At 49.3% G+C, this 14,389-nt stretch overlaps 1 protein-coding gene across 2 annotated transcripts in view; it reads right to left on the reverse strand.

Moving 5' to 3' along the window:
* The window catches only part of OLFM2 (olfactomedin 2), a 960,795-nt gene that overhangs the window by 50,175 nt on the left and 896,231 nt on the right, over nucleotides 1-14,389 (reverse strand). For both annotated transcript variants that reach the window (XM_069231784.1, XM_069231783.1), the window contains exon 5: nucleotides 998-1,104. In XM_069231784.1, the coding sequence (XP_069087885.1) occupies nucleotides 998-1,104 (107 nt within the window). The remainder of the gene's footprint in view (nucleotides 1-997; nucleotides 1,105-14,389) is intronic.

The raw sequence follows: 14,389 nt of genomic DNA on the forward strand, positions 1-14,389 counted from the left end.
TTTCCATGGGAAATCCAAATGACATGCTAAGGGCTGCACAAATCATACTTTACTCTTGGGTATTGGTGAGGTGCTGCTAGCTGGCTGGAATGGTTAGGCCAACAGCTGTCACACAGTGCAGTATCAGACTCAGCCCCCCCGCTCTGCGGTGCTGCCACCCATATCCAGCATTCTCGTTACCATAAGAAGTCTCTCCATGACAGAGCCATCTGTAGCAATTGCATTAGGCAACTGAGGTTTCATAATGCAAAATAATATATTTCCCATATATTAGTTTAACTTGCATTTATTTTTCATTTCAGATGTGCGCGTGTTATTTTGCATGCAGTTACCTGAAGGTGAAAAAAACAATACTCATTTGCGCCCCGTTGGAAACACATCTATGGAACCCCAGTAGGGAGCGTTTCACTGTTTGAAGGCCCCTGGATTAAGTGGAGAGTGATCTCATCAACTTGACATATTAGTTTTAATTATATTTTAGTTACATGTAAGCAAAACAATCCTAAGAACCCCATCTAGAGAAACTTTATTTTTTGTTTCTGCTGTGGGGAAAATATACAAATCAATATAGATGTGTGAGAAAGAAATTTGCTGTATAACCTTCTCAAACACGGGAAATGCATAGCATTGACAGATTCAGAATGATCACATTTCCGAATTCCCTTTGAACGAGTCATCTATTGTTTGCAATTTTTACACAGTTTTACTTTTTACTACAAAACATATAACACGTATTGAAAAGAATCTTCAAAGCAAAGTAAAATACAAGCTGCCAACATGGCTTGCTTGTCACATGGATGGGGCAAAGGTTCAGAGGAAATGGATGATGTACCATTGCTTGTGACTGATGTAAAAGGGTTTATTCAGCTATGTGTTTTAGTAACAAACAACCTAGAAAACCTGCCTTACAATAATTGATTTATAAACTACTAAAAAACAAGCCTTTGCAGCATTACATCTTTTGCTATTTGGATTGAAAATCTTGTTAAGCACTTACCCGATTGTCAGAACTGGGAGCCATTGTGTCTGTCATCCAGGCACCAAATCTGGACCCTGATGCTCGGATAGTTATGGGGTTACTGACGCCTGTGAGTTTCCCACATCCTAAAAGAAGCAAACAAAACTGATTAGACTGAGGCATCACTGTTATATTATGAACGGAAAGGCATAAACAACTCCACATTAGTAGTAAACAATCAATCACTTGCATACATTCTATTTAAAATATTATATTGAATTTGATTCTTTACTCCTTGTCTTGTCAAAATATACTTGAAGAGTAGAACATGCTTTATAAATCTAATTTTCTCAGTAGGTGAATTGCCACACCCTGAACATGTTTATAAACTTTTGTAAAGGATCTACCAATGCCTTTGGTTTTTGAGGAGTGCTTAAGTGGTGTGTGAATTGGAGGGGTTGAGTTTACCATAATATCGATCGGGCAACATAAAAACTGAATTTTGCTTTGTAATTAATAATTTGGTTCCATACTATTGTACCTTTCGATCCCAAAGTTTGTCATAATCATAATAAATTACACAGAGCATCATTCTGCTGCTTACTGGAGCTCTAAGTAACAGTTATTACTAACCCCCAACTAAATGGCCCAAACTCTGGGGATATTTGAAGGACTGTTAGAAATGGGGTCTTTGGTTGACAGTCAGGTTACCCCCTGTTCAAGCAAGGACCCTCACTCTAGTCAGTGTAAAAGAGAATCACCCTCAGCTAACCCCTGCTTACCCACTTGGTAGCTTGGCAGAGCAGTAGGCTTAACTTCAGAGTGCTAGGTGTAAAGTATTTGTACCAACACACACAGTAACTCAATGAAAACACTACAAAATGACACAACACCAGTTTAGAAAACTAGGAAATATTTATCTAAACAAAACAAGACCAAAACGACAAAAATCCGACATACACAAGTCAAGTTATGAATTTTTAAAGATTAAACAAAAAAATAGCGCTTAGAAACAAAAATGCTTCGATGAGATGTTAACACAGCGTCGTGACGGAGTCGTTCCCAACAAGCCGACACCAGCGGCGCCGGACACGGAGTTGTGTAGACCTCCAAGTACAGTACCTTTGGTGAAGAGTGAAAACAAGCCGATGCACGAAGTCGGGGATCGCGGCGTCTGTGCGAAACGTTGAATCCACGCACTTCGAGCGGCGTCGGTCACGACGTGGTGCGGCGACTTCCATGGAGTCGCGGACTTCAGCGGGGCTGCTGCGGCGTCGGACCTGCGAAGAGCGTCGCGTTCCAGCGAAGGTCACGACGTCGGGTGCAGGCGGCGTCACCGGATTCAGCAGCGGCGTCGGTCCGGAGTCGTCCGCAGTCGATTTCCTTGGATTTCCACCAGCTTTCCTTTCAAGGGCCCAGGGACTGGATAGGGCACCACTTGTCAGAGCAGGAGTCTCTCCAGAGACTCCAGGTGCTGGCAGAGAGAAGTCTTTGCTGTCCCTGAGACTTCAAACAACAGGAGGCAAGCTCTAACTCAAGCCCTTGGAGATTTCTTCACAAGATGGAAGGCACACAAAGTCCAGTCTTTGCCCTCTTACTCCAGCAGAAGCAGCACTGCAGGAAAGCTCCACAAAGCACAGTCACAGGCAGGGCAGCACTTCTTCCTCAGCTATCAGCTCTTCTCCAGGCAGAGGTTCCTCTTGGTTCCAGAAGTGTTTCTAAAGTCTGTAGATTTGGGTGCCCTTCTTATACCCATTTTAGTCTTTGAAGTCACCTTTCTTCAAAGGAGACTCACGCCTACTTGTGAAATCCTGCCTTGCCCAGGCAAGGCCTCAGACACACACCAGGCGGTTGGAGTCTGCATTGTCAGAGGCAGGCACAGTCCTTTCAGATGAGAGTGACCACTCCACCCCTCCCTCCCAGCAGAGATGGCTAATCAGGAAATGCAGGTTACACCCCAGCTCCCTTTGTGTCACTGTCTAAAAGTGGCATTTTCAAACGCACAATCTTAAAATCAACTTTACTAAAAGATGTATTTTTAAATTGTGAGTTCAGGGACCCAAAACTCCACATGTCCATCTACTCCCTAGGGGAATCTACACTTTAATCATATTTAAAGGTAGCCCCCATATTATCCTATGAGAGAGACAGGCCTTGCAACAGTGAAAAACGAAATTGGCAGTATTTCACTGTCAGGACAGATAAAACACATTACTATATGTCCTACCTTATCCATACACTGCACCCTGCCCTTGGGGCTACCTAGGGCCTACCTTAGGGGTGCCTTACATTTAAGAAAAGGGAAGGTTTAGGCCTGGCAAGTGGGTACACTTGCCAAGTAGAATTTACAGTGTAAAAATACACACACAGACACTGCAGTGGCAGGTCTGAGACATGATTACAGGGTTACTTGTGTGGGTGGCACAACCAGTGCTACAGGCCCACTAGTAACATTTGATTTACAGGCCCTGGGCACCTCTGGTGCACTTTACTAGGGATTTAACAGTAAAACAAATATGCCAATCATGGAGAACCAATTACATTCACATTTTAAACAGGAGCACTTGCACTTTAGCACTGGTCAGCAGTGGTAAAGTGCCCAGAGTATTAAAAACAGCAAAATCAGAGTCCAGCACACATCAATAACCTGGGGAACAGAGGCAAAAAGTTAAGGGAGACCACTCCAAGGATGAAAAGTCTAACACGTGTCCCCCCCAGCTAAAAGTGGGGAGCAACTACCCAACCTCATGGGAGTTCTCATCACTAAGGCCGAAGAACCTGGACAGACCATCAGCATTGGCGTGCTTTGTACCAGGACGGTGTTCCAGCGTAAAGTCCATCCACCGTAGGGAAATGGACTGCCTAAACAGTTTTGGATTCTCACCCCTCATCTGCATTAACCATCTGAGGGGCCTGTGGTCGGTCTGAACTCAGAAGTGAGTCCCAAACAAGTAGGGTCTTAGCTTCTTCAGTGCCCAGACCACAGCAAACGCTTCGCGTTCTATGGCACTCCACCTACGTTCCCTGGGTAGTAACCTCCTGCTAATGAAGGCTATGGGTTGATCTAGGCCCTCTTCATTAAGCTGTGAGAGTACTGCTCCAATACCATGCTCTGAGGCGTCTGTTTGCACAACAAACTCCTTGGAGTAGTCAGGTGCCTTCAGCACAGGTGCTGTGCACATGGCAGCCTTCAGGGCATCAAAAGCGTTCTGGCAAGCCTCTGTCCAGATCGCTTTCGTGGGTTGCTTCTTAGAAATCAACTCAGTTAAGGGGGTAACAATGGTACCATATCCCTTAACAAACCTCCTGTAATATCCTGTGAGACCTAAAAAGGCTCTCACTTCAGTCTGGGTCTAGGGAGGCTCCCAAGCCAGAATCGTGTCAATCTTAGGCTGTAGGGGTGCCACCTAGCCACTCCCTACCTGGTGTCCTAAGTACGCCACAGAACCCTGCCCTATTTGGCACTTGCACGCCTTAATAGTGAGGCCTGCCTTCTGCAGGGCCTCTAACACTCTCCAGAGGTGTTGCAGGTGTTCCTCCCATGTGGAACTAAACACAGCAATGTCATCCAGGTAGGCGGCACTGAACTCATCCAGTCCTGCCAACACCTGGTTGACCAACCTCTGAAAGGTGGCAGGGGCATTCTTCATCCCAAAGAGCATCACGTTGAAGTGGAAGTGCCCATCTGGGGTAGAGAATGCTGACCTCTCCTTTGCCCCCTCAGTTAAGGCAATCTGCCAGTACCCAGATGTTAAATCAAACGTACTGATGTTAAATCAAACGTACTGAGGTACTTGGCAGCTCCTAACCGATCAATGAGCTCATCAGCTCGGGGGATGGGGTGTGCGTCAGTCTTGCTGACCGCATTGAGACCCCGGTAGTCCACGCAGAACCTAAGTTCCGGAGTGGCACCAGGAGCAGCAGCCGTTGGGACCAATACCACTGGGCTGGCCCAAGGACTGCTGGAGTGCTCAATAACCCCTAGGGTTAACATTTTGGAGACTTCCTCCTTAATGCAAGCCCTGACCCTGTCAGTCACCCTGTAAACCTTATGTTTAACAGGTGTACTGTCCCCAGTGTCCACATCATGTGTGCACAGGTATGTGACTCCTGGGATCAGGAAAAACAGCGAGGCGAACTGTCCCAACACGTGGCGACAGTCCCTCTGCTGTTCCTCAGTCAGGGAGGGGGAGAGGATCACTCCCTCCACAGACCCATCTTTCTCTCCCGCAGACAGGAGGTCAGGAAGAGGCTCACTCTCTTCCTCCACCCCGTCATCTGTCGCTAGGAGCATGGATAGCTCAGTTTGTTCAAAGTGTGGTTTGAGGCGGTTGACATGTAGGACCCGCAAAGGGTTCCTGGGGGATTGCAAGTCTACCAGATAGGTGACTGTAGTAGTCCCAACAGTACAGACACTCAGTAGAGGCAGTTTGGGTTATTAAGGTAAGTATTTATTTGTTATTTCAAATAAAGGATGTATAGGATTAGGTAAAGTGGTTTAGAGACTATTGCTTCTTTGGGTGGTGAGCTTCGTCTTCCTAGCGTGCTTCTCTTCTTCTTTTCCTTTTAGATGGCGATTTGGATCTTCCTCATGATCCCGGGTAGCATATAGGGGAAAAAAGGATAAATACCGATGGTGAGTGGAATGAAGGCCGTTACATACGTCTTTTTACTTAGCTGCAATACTGGGGAATGGGTTCAGGAAGGGGAGTGCCAGTGAGGACTGTGGGCTGTGACTCTATTGCCTTATCTCCTAACCGTACTTATTTTTGGTGCTCGTTATGTGCCCCCCCCTTTTTTGGTGCCCTCTGACTCCCTCCCTGTCCTCCCCTCACCCCGTCTCCCTCCCTTCCCCAGCTTGTCTCTCTTTAAGATGCCCCTCTGGTTGTCCACAAGGACCGTACCTTCCAGAGCCACGACCCTCCGGGGCCGTGGCTGGCTCTGTGGAGGTCCTCTCGTTGGTCTCCGGTCCCGCTGTCGTCTGGTCTGGTCCCCGTGGGCTCCGGCACCACTCTGGCGTCGTCTCCACAAGTTCCCGGCCAGTGGGACTGCCCTCCGTCCTCGGGGTTGCCTTCCGGATTGTGTGGCTGTCCTCTCCGACCGCCGCCGCCGCCGCCGCCCTTCTCCTCACTCGCCGTTCCTGCGTCCTTGCTCGTCGCTCCTCCGTCCTCGCTCGCCGCTCTCCCGTCCTCGCTCGCCGCTCCTCCGTCCTCGCTCGCCGCTCTCCCCGCCTTCTAGGGAATCCCTGGCCTTTGGCCTCCCGCTGGCCAATCCGCTGTGCCCTCGTCATCGGAGGTTGTCGAGGCAACCTCGAAATGCCGGCCTCGCTGTGAAAGCGTTCCCATGGCAACATGGGAACGCGAAAACAACTCTTGTCCTGCTGGTGCCTCGCTTACGATCGGGCTGACCCTGTCACACACCCTTCCCCAAGAGCTGTCCTGCTCTAGGACAGTGGCAGACAGAGGAAACCGAGACAGATAATCCGCGGGGGCCTGGCGAGATCCGGGCACGTGGCGTACCTGAAAAGAGAAGGGTTGGAGTTCAAGGAACCAGCGGAGTATCCTGGAGTTCGAGTCCTTATGTGCAGCTAACCACGTAAGGGGAGCGTGATCCGTGAATAATATAAAAGGTCGGCCCAGGAGGTAGTATTGTAGACAGTCTATGGCCCATTTGATAGCCAAACATTCCCTCTCAATAATTGGGTAATTGCGCTCCCGAGGAAATAACTTCCTGCTGATGTAGACTACGGGGTGGTCAAGCCCTTCTGCATCAGGTTGCGTTAGAACCCCTCCAAGCCCAACATCCGAGGCATCGGTGTAAAGGTGGAAGGGTTTTGTAAAATCCGGACAGCGCAGGATGGGGTTGGAGGTTAAGGAGTCCCTTAGTCGTTCAAAACTCGCATTTTGCGTCTCCGAAAAAGGCAAAAGCCGATTGGGATGGTGTTTAGCGAGGAGGTCCGTAAGGGGGGCTGCTATGGAGGAATAATGCGGAATGAAACGTCGATAATAGCCCACTAATCCTAAAAATGAACGTAAATCCTTTTTAGTGTGTGGAAGAGGGGCATGCAAGATAGCCTCCACTTTTGGGTTTTGAGGTTGTAGGGTACCCTGATTAATCCGATAACCCAGGTAGGAGATGTCTGTCTTACCTATGATACACTTCTTGGGATTGGCTGTTAAGCCGGCTGATTTGAGGGCGTGGAATATCTTCTGTATGTGTACCAAATGTTCTTCCCATGATTCGCTAAAAACGACTACATCGTCTAGGTATGCGGCAGAGAATGTAGGAAAGGGTTTTAAAATCCTATCCATCAACCTCTGAAAGGTTGCGGGTGCCCCGTGAAGCCCAAAAGGTAGTACGGTGAACTGATACAACCCTGACTGGGTGGAAAAGGCTGTTTTCTCCTTATCCTGAGCGGCTAGGGGAATCTGCCAGTATCCTTTTGTTAAGTCGATAGTGGACATGTATTTTGCTCTTCCTAGTTTTTCGAGAACGTCGTCTACTCTCGGGATGGGGTAAGTGTCAAAGAGGGAGCTTGCGTTAAGTTTGCGGAAATCGATACAAAACCTGACACTACCGTCAGGTTTTGGTACTAGGACCACCGGTGAACACCAGGGACTATTGGAGGGTTCGATGACTCCTAAGGATAACATCTTTTTGATTTCTTCCTCAATTATTTGTTTTCTAGCTTCTGGAATGCGATATGGACGCTCTCTAGTGATTGTATCGGGATTTGTTCGTATGTTGTGGTGGATTAGGGAAGTTTTTCCTGGCTTCTCTGAAAACAGCGGTTTCCACTGTTTCAATATTGTACGTGCTTGTTGTTTTTGCCCCTCAGATAAAGTATCGTTCACCGAGGGTAAAATAACCTCCGTGGATGGGGTGGTGGGGTAGAACTCGATATCTAGTGTCTTCTTGGGGCACATGAAGTGACCCATTTCTATGGTTTGGTTAGGCTGTTCGGGTGTTTCCCATTTTTTTAGCAAGTTTACATGGTATATTTGTGTTTTTCTCGGATGGGAGGATATTTCAATCAGGTAGGTGACGGGGGAAACTGCCTTGATAATGCGATATGGTCCTTGCCATTTGGCGAGGAGTTTGTGTTCGGAGGTGGGCCTCATTATTAGGACCTGGTCTTCGGGTTGGAAAACCCGTAGTTTGCTTCCTTTGTCATATTGGAGTTTCTGAGTTCGTTGGGCCTCTTCCATGTTTGCATGCACGTCAGCCCATAAGCTGTGTAGGTGTTTTCTCAATTTTTTTGCATATTCTAATAACGGAGTCCCCCCTTCCTCCGCCTCAGCCTCCCAGGCTTCTACCGCCATGTCTAGTAGGGAGCGAGGTTGGCGTCCAAACACCAACTCAAATGGGCTATGCCCCGTGGATGCTTGTTCGTGGGTTCGTAGGGCGTACAGAACTAGTGGCAACTTTTGATCCCAATCTTTCCCTGTCTCATTGATAATCTTTCTAAGTAGCGTTTTAATGGTTCGGTTATATCGTTCTACCAGTCCGTCTGTTTGAGGATGGTAAACGGATGTTCTGATCTGAGCTATCCCCAACGTTTTGCACACTTGTTTCATTAGGGTGGACATAAAAGGGGTACCCTGGTCTGTAAGAATGTCATGGGGAAACCCAAGTCGAGCAAAGACATTAATCATGGCTTGGGCGACTGTCTTGGTCATCATACTCGTCAGGGGAATAGCCTCTGGGTATCGTGTGGCATAGTCCACAATGACCAGGATGTAGGTGTGTCCTTTTGATGAAGGAATTAAGGGCCCGACCAAGTCCATCCCTATTCTTTTAAAGGGAATATCTATAATGGGAAGGGGTAAAAGAGGTGCCTTCCTAGGCCTACCAGGTTCGGTTAACTGACATCGGGGACATTGGGCGCAATACCTTCGTATGTGGGCGTATACCCCAGGCCAGTAAAATTTCCTGAGCAAATATTCTTCGGTTTTTTCTCTCCCCAAGTGTCCTCCCCCTGGGTGATTATGTGCTAGTGCAAGAACATGATCCCGATAGTCGGTAGGTACTAGAAGTTGGTGTTTACGTATACCCAACCGTGTGGTAGTTACTCGATACAATAAGTTTTTTTGTACTACAAAGTAGGGACCCACCTCCTCGGTCTCTTCTGGTACGGCTGACCTCCAAGCGTGGGTAAGGGAGGGGTCCTCTCTCTGTTGTTGAATAAAACTACTAGGGGCTTCTTGAAGTTCTGCCACTATTTCTCCGCAAGATTTTTCACCTGCAGTCTTCCGATATTCCTCCCTCTCATGTCGTTTTTCCTTTCGTGACAATTTTCTACGATCAGCTGGACACTCTATACCACTCTCTGCAAAAGGAGCCTCTCTCCACCAATCTTTGACTACCTTGTTATCTCTGACGTGGTCCAACAACTCTTGGAAGTGGATATAGTCTGTCCCAATGATACACTCCTCAATTAATTGGGGCATTATTCCTACGGGTAGGAAATCCTGATAGGGTCCCCACACGATTGGAAGCATTTTTATAGGATACTGGGCCTTGTCTCCGTGTATACAACATATCGTTACCCATTGTTTCTCTTCTGCGTCGTCATGCGTCACGTCTTTTCTGATTACCGATTGGCTACAGCCAGAATCCACCAGGGCATACACCCTTTTCCCATTAACGGTTATCATTAGTTTAAATTTGAGAGCACCCTTTCCTGTACATAGTACCCTCCGTCTTGTCATTCCTATCTCCATTGGTTCCCCGGTATCCTGTTTTTGCGGACACATACGTGCGATGTGTCCCCATTCGCCACAATTATAACATTGGGGTCCCATTGTAGGTGGGCCTTCCGGAAATCTTCGTGGTACTAGGTGGTCGGGTGGACTTTTTAACAAGGTCTTTGGGTTCGGAAGGACCGGTTTAAGGATGTTTCGTGTCGGAGGGTTCCTAACATCGGTAGACCGATGAAAAGCACAGGCGAGATCAATGGCCGTCTCAGTGTCCACTTTTGGGTGTTGCCTGATCCAGTGTTTTGTAGACGGTGGCAGACCGTCTAGGTATTGCTCTAGTATGATGGTCTTGAGAACCTCCTCCCGACTATTTCCTACGTGGCCTAACCACTTCAATGCCAAATCCTTTACTCGAAAATAAAAGGTTCTAGGATCTTCATTGACTCCCCATTTGATTTTACGAAATTTAACTCGGTAATATTCTGCATCGTGGCCCACCCTTTCCAGTATACTAGTTTTTATGTCTTGATAAGGGGTATCACCACCCGGGTTGGCGGCTTGATACGCTGATTGTAGGATACCTGTGAGCAAGGGAGCAACGTACTGTCCCCACTTATCTTCTGGCCACAGGGCGGAGGAAGCCACTCTTTCAAAATTGGTAAAAAAGGACGCTGGATCCTCTCCCTCCTGATATTTCTGTAGTACCGAACTAGGTACGTTCGGATGTACCTTACTCGCGGCAATAGTCTCAGTTAGTTTTTTCATCGCGCTTTCATGGACTAGCTGATTATTAGCCAGTATGGTCGCCTGACTCTTCAGAGCAGATTGCAGAGCCTCCCGATCCTCTTTAGCTTCTCGCTGTTGGGCTTCCCATACCAGCTGCAAGTGTCTTTGCCCCTCCGCTAGCTGCTTGACCATGGTCTCTAAGGACGGGCTTTCACTCATTGTGTATACTGTTTGGACTGCCAAGAGGAGGGGTTTAAAGATCCCACTTCTGACACCACTGTAGTAGTCCCAACAGTACAGACACTCAGTAGAGGCAGCTTGGGTTATTAAGGTAAGTATTTATTTGTTATTTCAAATAAAGGATGTATAGGATTAGGTAAAGTGGTTTAGAGACTATTGCTTCTTTGGGTGGTGAGCTTCGTCTTCCTAGCGTGCTTCTCTTCTTCTTTTCCTTTTAGGTGGCGATTTGGATCTTCCTCATGATCCCGGGTAGCATATAGGGGAAAAAAGGATAAATACCGATGGTGAGTGGAATGAAGGCCGTTACATACGTCCTTTTACTTAGCTGCAATACTGGGGAATGGGTTCAGGAAGGGGAGTGCCAGTGAGGATTGTGTGGCTGTCCTCTCCGACCGCCGCCGCCGCCGCCGCCCTTCTCCTCACTCGCCGTTCCTGCGTCCTTGCTCGTCGCTCCTCCGTCCTCGCTCGCCGCTCTCCCGTCCTCGCTCGCCGCTCTCCCCGCCTTCTGGGGAATCCCTGGCCTTTGGCCTCCCGCTGGCCAATCCGCTGTGCCCTCGTCATCGGAGGTTGTCGAGGCAACCTCGAAATGCCGGCCTCGCCGTGAAAGCGTTCCCATGGCAACATGGGAACGCGAAAACAACTCTTGTCCTGCTGGTGCCTCGCTTACGATCGGGCTGACCCTGTCACAGTGACCTCGCTCTTTCTTTCCACCACCTCAAAAGGCCCAGTCCACTTATCTTGGAGAGCCCTAGGCTCCACTGGTGCCATGACCCCCACTTTTTGTCCAGGCTGAAACTCAACCAGAGTGGCATTCTGGTCGTACCACCATTTCATATCCTCCTGGCTTGCTTCCAGGTTCTCCTGAGCGAGACTCCTGAAGCGGGCAGTCTGGTTTCTTAGTGCCAGCATGTAGCAAAATACATCCTGGGGTGGTTTACTAGGAGCTTTCTCCAAAGCCTCCTTCACCAGACTGAGCAGTCCCCTCACAGGGTGGCCATAGATGAGCTCAAAGGGGCTAAAGCCAAGTCCCTTTTGAGGCACCTCCCTGTAAGCAAACAGAAGGCATGGCAACAGGACGTCCCACTTACGCCTCAAGGGCTCTGACATGCCCTGAATCATGCCTTTCAAGGTGCGGTTGAATCTCTCAACCAGACCATTACTTTGGGGGTGGTAAGGTGTGGTGAACTTGTACGTTACCCCACACACCTTCCACAGAGACTTCATATAAGTGGATATGAAGTTTGTACCTCTATCAGATACCACTTCCTTGGGGAACCCCATCTGGGTAAAAACTCCCATCAAGGCACGTCCCACCACGGGGGTAGTAACCGTCCTTAGAGGAATGGCTTCTGGGTACCGTGTGGCATGGTCCACCAAGACCAGGATGAACCTGTTGCCCATGGCTGTCTTGGGATCCAGAGGCCCCACAATGTCAATTCCTACCCTTTCAAAGGGAGTACTGACTACAGGTAAAGGTTGGAGGGGAGCTTTGCATTTCCCCCCACTCTTGCCACTTGCCTGACAAGTCTGACAAGACCTACAATAAGCAGCTGACTGCTTGTGCATCAAGGGCCAGTAAAGTGGGAGACAAGCCTCTTATAGGTCTTGTCCTGCCCTAGATGGCCTGCCAAAGGCACATCATGAGCCAAACCCAGTAGGAAGGCCCTGAAGCACTGGGGTAAAACCAGCATACGGGCTGACACAGGCTCAGAAACCTTAGGCTCACTATACAGGAGGCCATCCTCCCAATATATCATGTGAGTACCTGGCACCTCGCCAGCCGCCTGGGCTGCATCCTGCTGCCGCAGCCCCTCAAGAGTAGGGTACTCCTTCTACGCTGTGCAGAATGCTTCCCTGGTGGGTCCCCCTTCCTGCTGCCACTGTGACAGCTCAGGGACCTCCCCCAGTTCAGCCACCTGTTCCCCTGTAGGCTCCGGGGCATCACCCTCAGGCTCTGCCTCCTCCCGGACCGTGGGAACTTCTGGGGCCGGTTTCCCGCGCCCCCTGCCCTTCCTCTTCTTGGCGGTCCCCTGGGCCACTGTTTCAGGCTCCAGGGGCTCTTGGCTACCCTGATGGGCTGCCATAGACCGGGTGGATACGCATACCCACCCAGACAGACCCAACATCTCCAAGTGAGACCTGTGTTCCACCTCCTTCCAAGGGGAATCCTCCATGTCGTTACCTAGCAAACAATCAACAGGCATGGTTGGACTCACAGCTACTTTCCAGGAACCTGAGACCCCCCCCATTTAAAGGGAACCTGCGCCACTCTGCAGAGGTGCTCAGAGTTGTCTACCGCAACTACTTGGTGAAGTACCCGGGGATCAATCTGCTCTTCAGACACCAGGTGACCCCTCACTGTAGTCACACTGGCTTCTGTGTCTCTCAGAGCCTCCACCCTCTGTCCATTGATGCTCACCCATTGCCTGTACTTCTTAGTGTTGTCAGGCACTAGGTTTCTCTGGACCATCTCACTGTCCCCTAGTGAGACAAGGGTCATTTCTGCTGGTTCCCACCCACCTGAAACCAACTCCTCCCCAAGCGCTACTCTGGCCAAACCGTGGGACGGTGCACCAGTGGGTGCCGGTGTACTTTTGGGGCATTTGGGGTCCCCCCTTACATGACCCACCTGGTCACATGCATAGCACTTACATGGGGGACCACCTGCCACTGGCTTCCCTTTGGACAACCATGGCTTCTTTTCATTGGGGGTTGGGAATCCTTACCCTGGGAATCAGTTTGGGGCCCTTTAGAGAACTACCACTGTTTGCCCTTACCCCCCCCTTTCTTCTGAGAGGGACCCTGCCCATCCTTGGTGTGGTCTCCCCCATACCTCTTTTGGACCCTGGTGCTTTCCCAGCGGTCCGCTTCCTGCGCAAGCTTCCTGGGGTCAGTCAGCTTGCTGTCAATGAGGTGCTGGCGCAGCTCTGGAAAACATAAACTGTACAAGTGCTCCCAAGCAGTTAAATTGTAAAGCCCCTCATACGTGTTTACCTTACTGCCCTTCACCCAACCATCCAGTGACCTGCAAAAAGAATCAACACATTCCAACAATGTTTGGGATTCCTTTCTCTTGTAGGATCTAAACTTCTCCTTGTACTGCTCAGGGGTGAGACCATACCTGGTGAGTAAGGCCTCCTTCATGACAGGGTAGGTGAGATCCTGAGCATCCCCTAAGGCTGTCAGTGTGTCCCTCCCCTCTGCCTCAAAATGCTTCCACAGGGCTGCCCCCCAATCAGCTTCAGGGACCAGGTTCATGTGGAGAGTTGACTCATAACCCTTGAACCACAAGTAGATATCATCCTCCCTCTTATAATCCCTCACAAGGTCTTTTGGGATGTGTACCCTTCTCTCAGGCTGCACTGTAGGATTGCTGCCACCATCCCTACTGGACTGACTCCTCTGATCTATCTCTTTTAATCTGAGCTCATGAGCCATTGCTAACTTCCTTTCCTCAATGGCCAGCCTTCTCTGTTCCATCTCTAGACTGAGCTTTTTTAGCTCCAATTGGTACTCCCTCTCTGCCTGTCTGTCCTGTAACTCTTCAGGTGTCAGACCCTTGGAGGACACACTGCTACTTGCCCTGGAGACTCTCTCCCTGGGAATAACAGGTCCCCCCACTATACCATAATGTACTGATTGCCCTCCCTCCTCATCCTCATCTCCTCCTCATCCTCAGTGTGCCCTCCAGTGCTTATGGTTGTCACCCAGGCCCTCAGTGCCTTTTTCAGCTCATCCTTCTTGGAAGAGCTCTAAATGGGACAAC

This window comes from Pleurodeles waltl, chromosome 4_2 (genome assembly GCF_031143425.1).
Source record: "Pleurodeles waltl isolate 20211129_DDA chromosome 4_2, aPleWal1.hap1.20221129, whole genome shotgun sequence".
Classification (NCBI taxonomy): Eukaryota; Metazoa; Chordata; class Amphibia; order Caudata; family Salamandridae; genus Pleurodeles; species Pleurodeles waltl.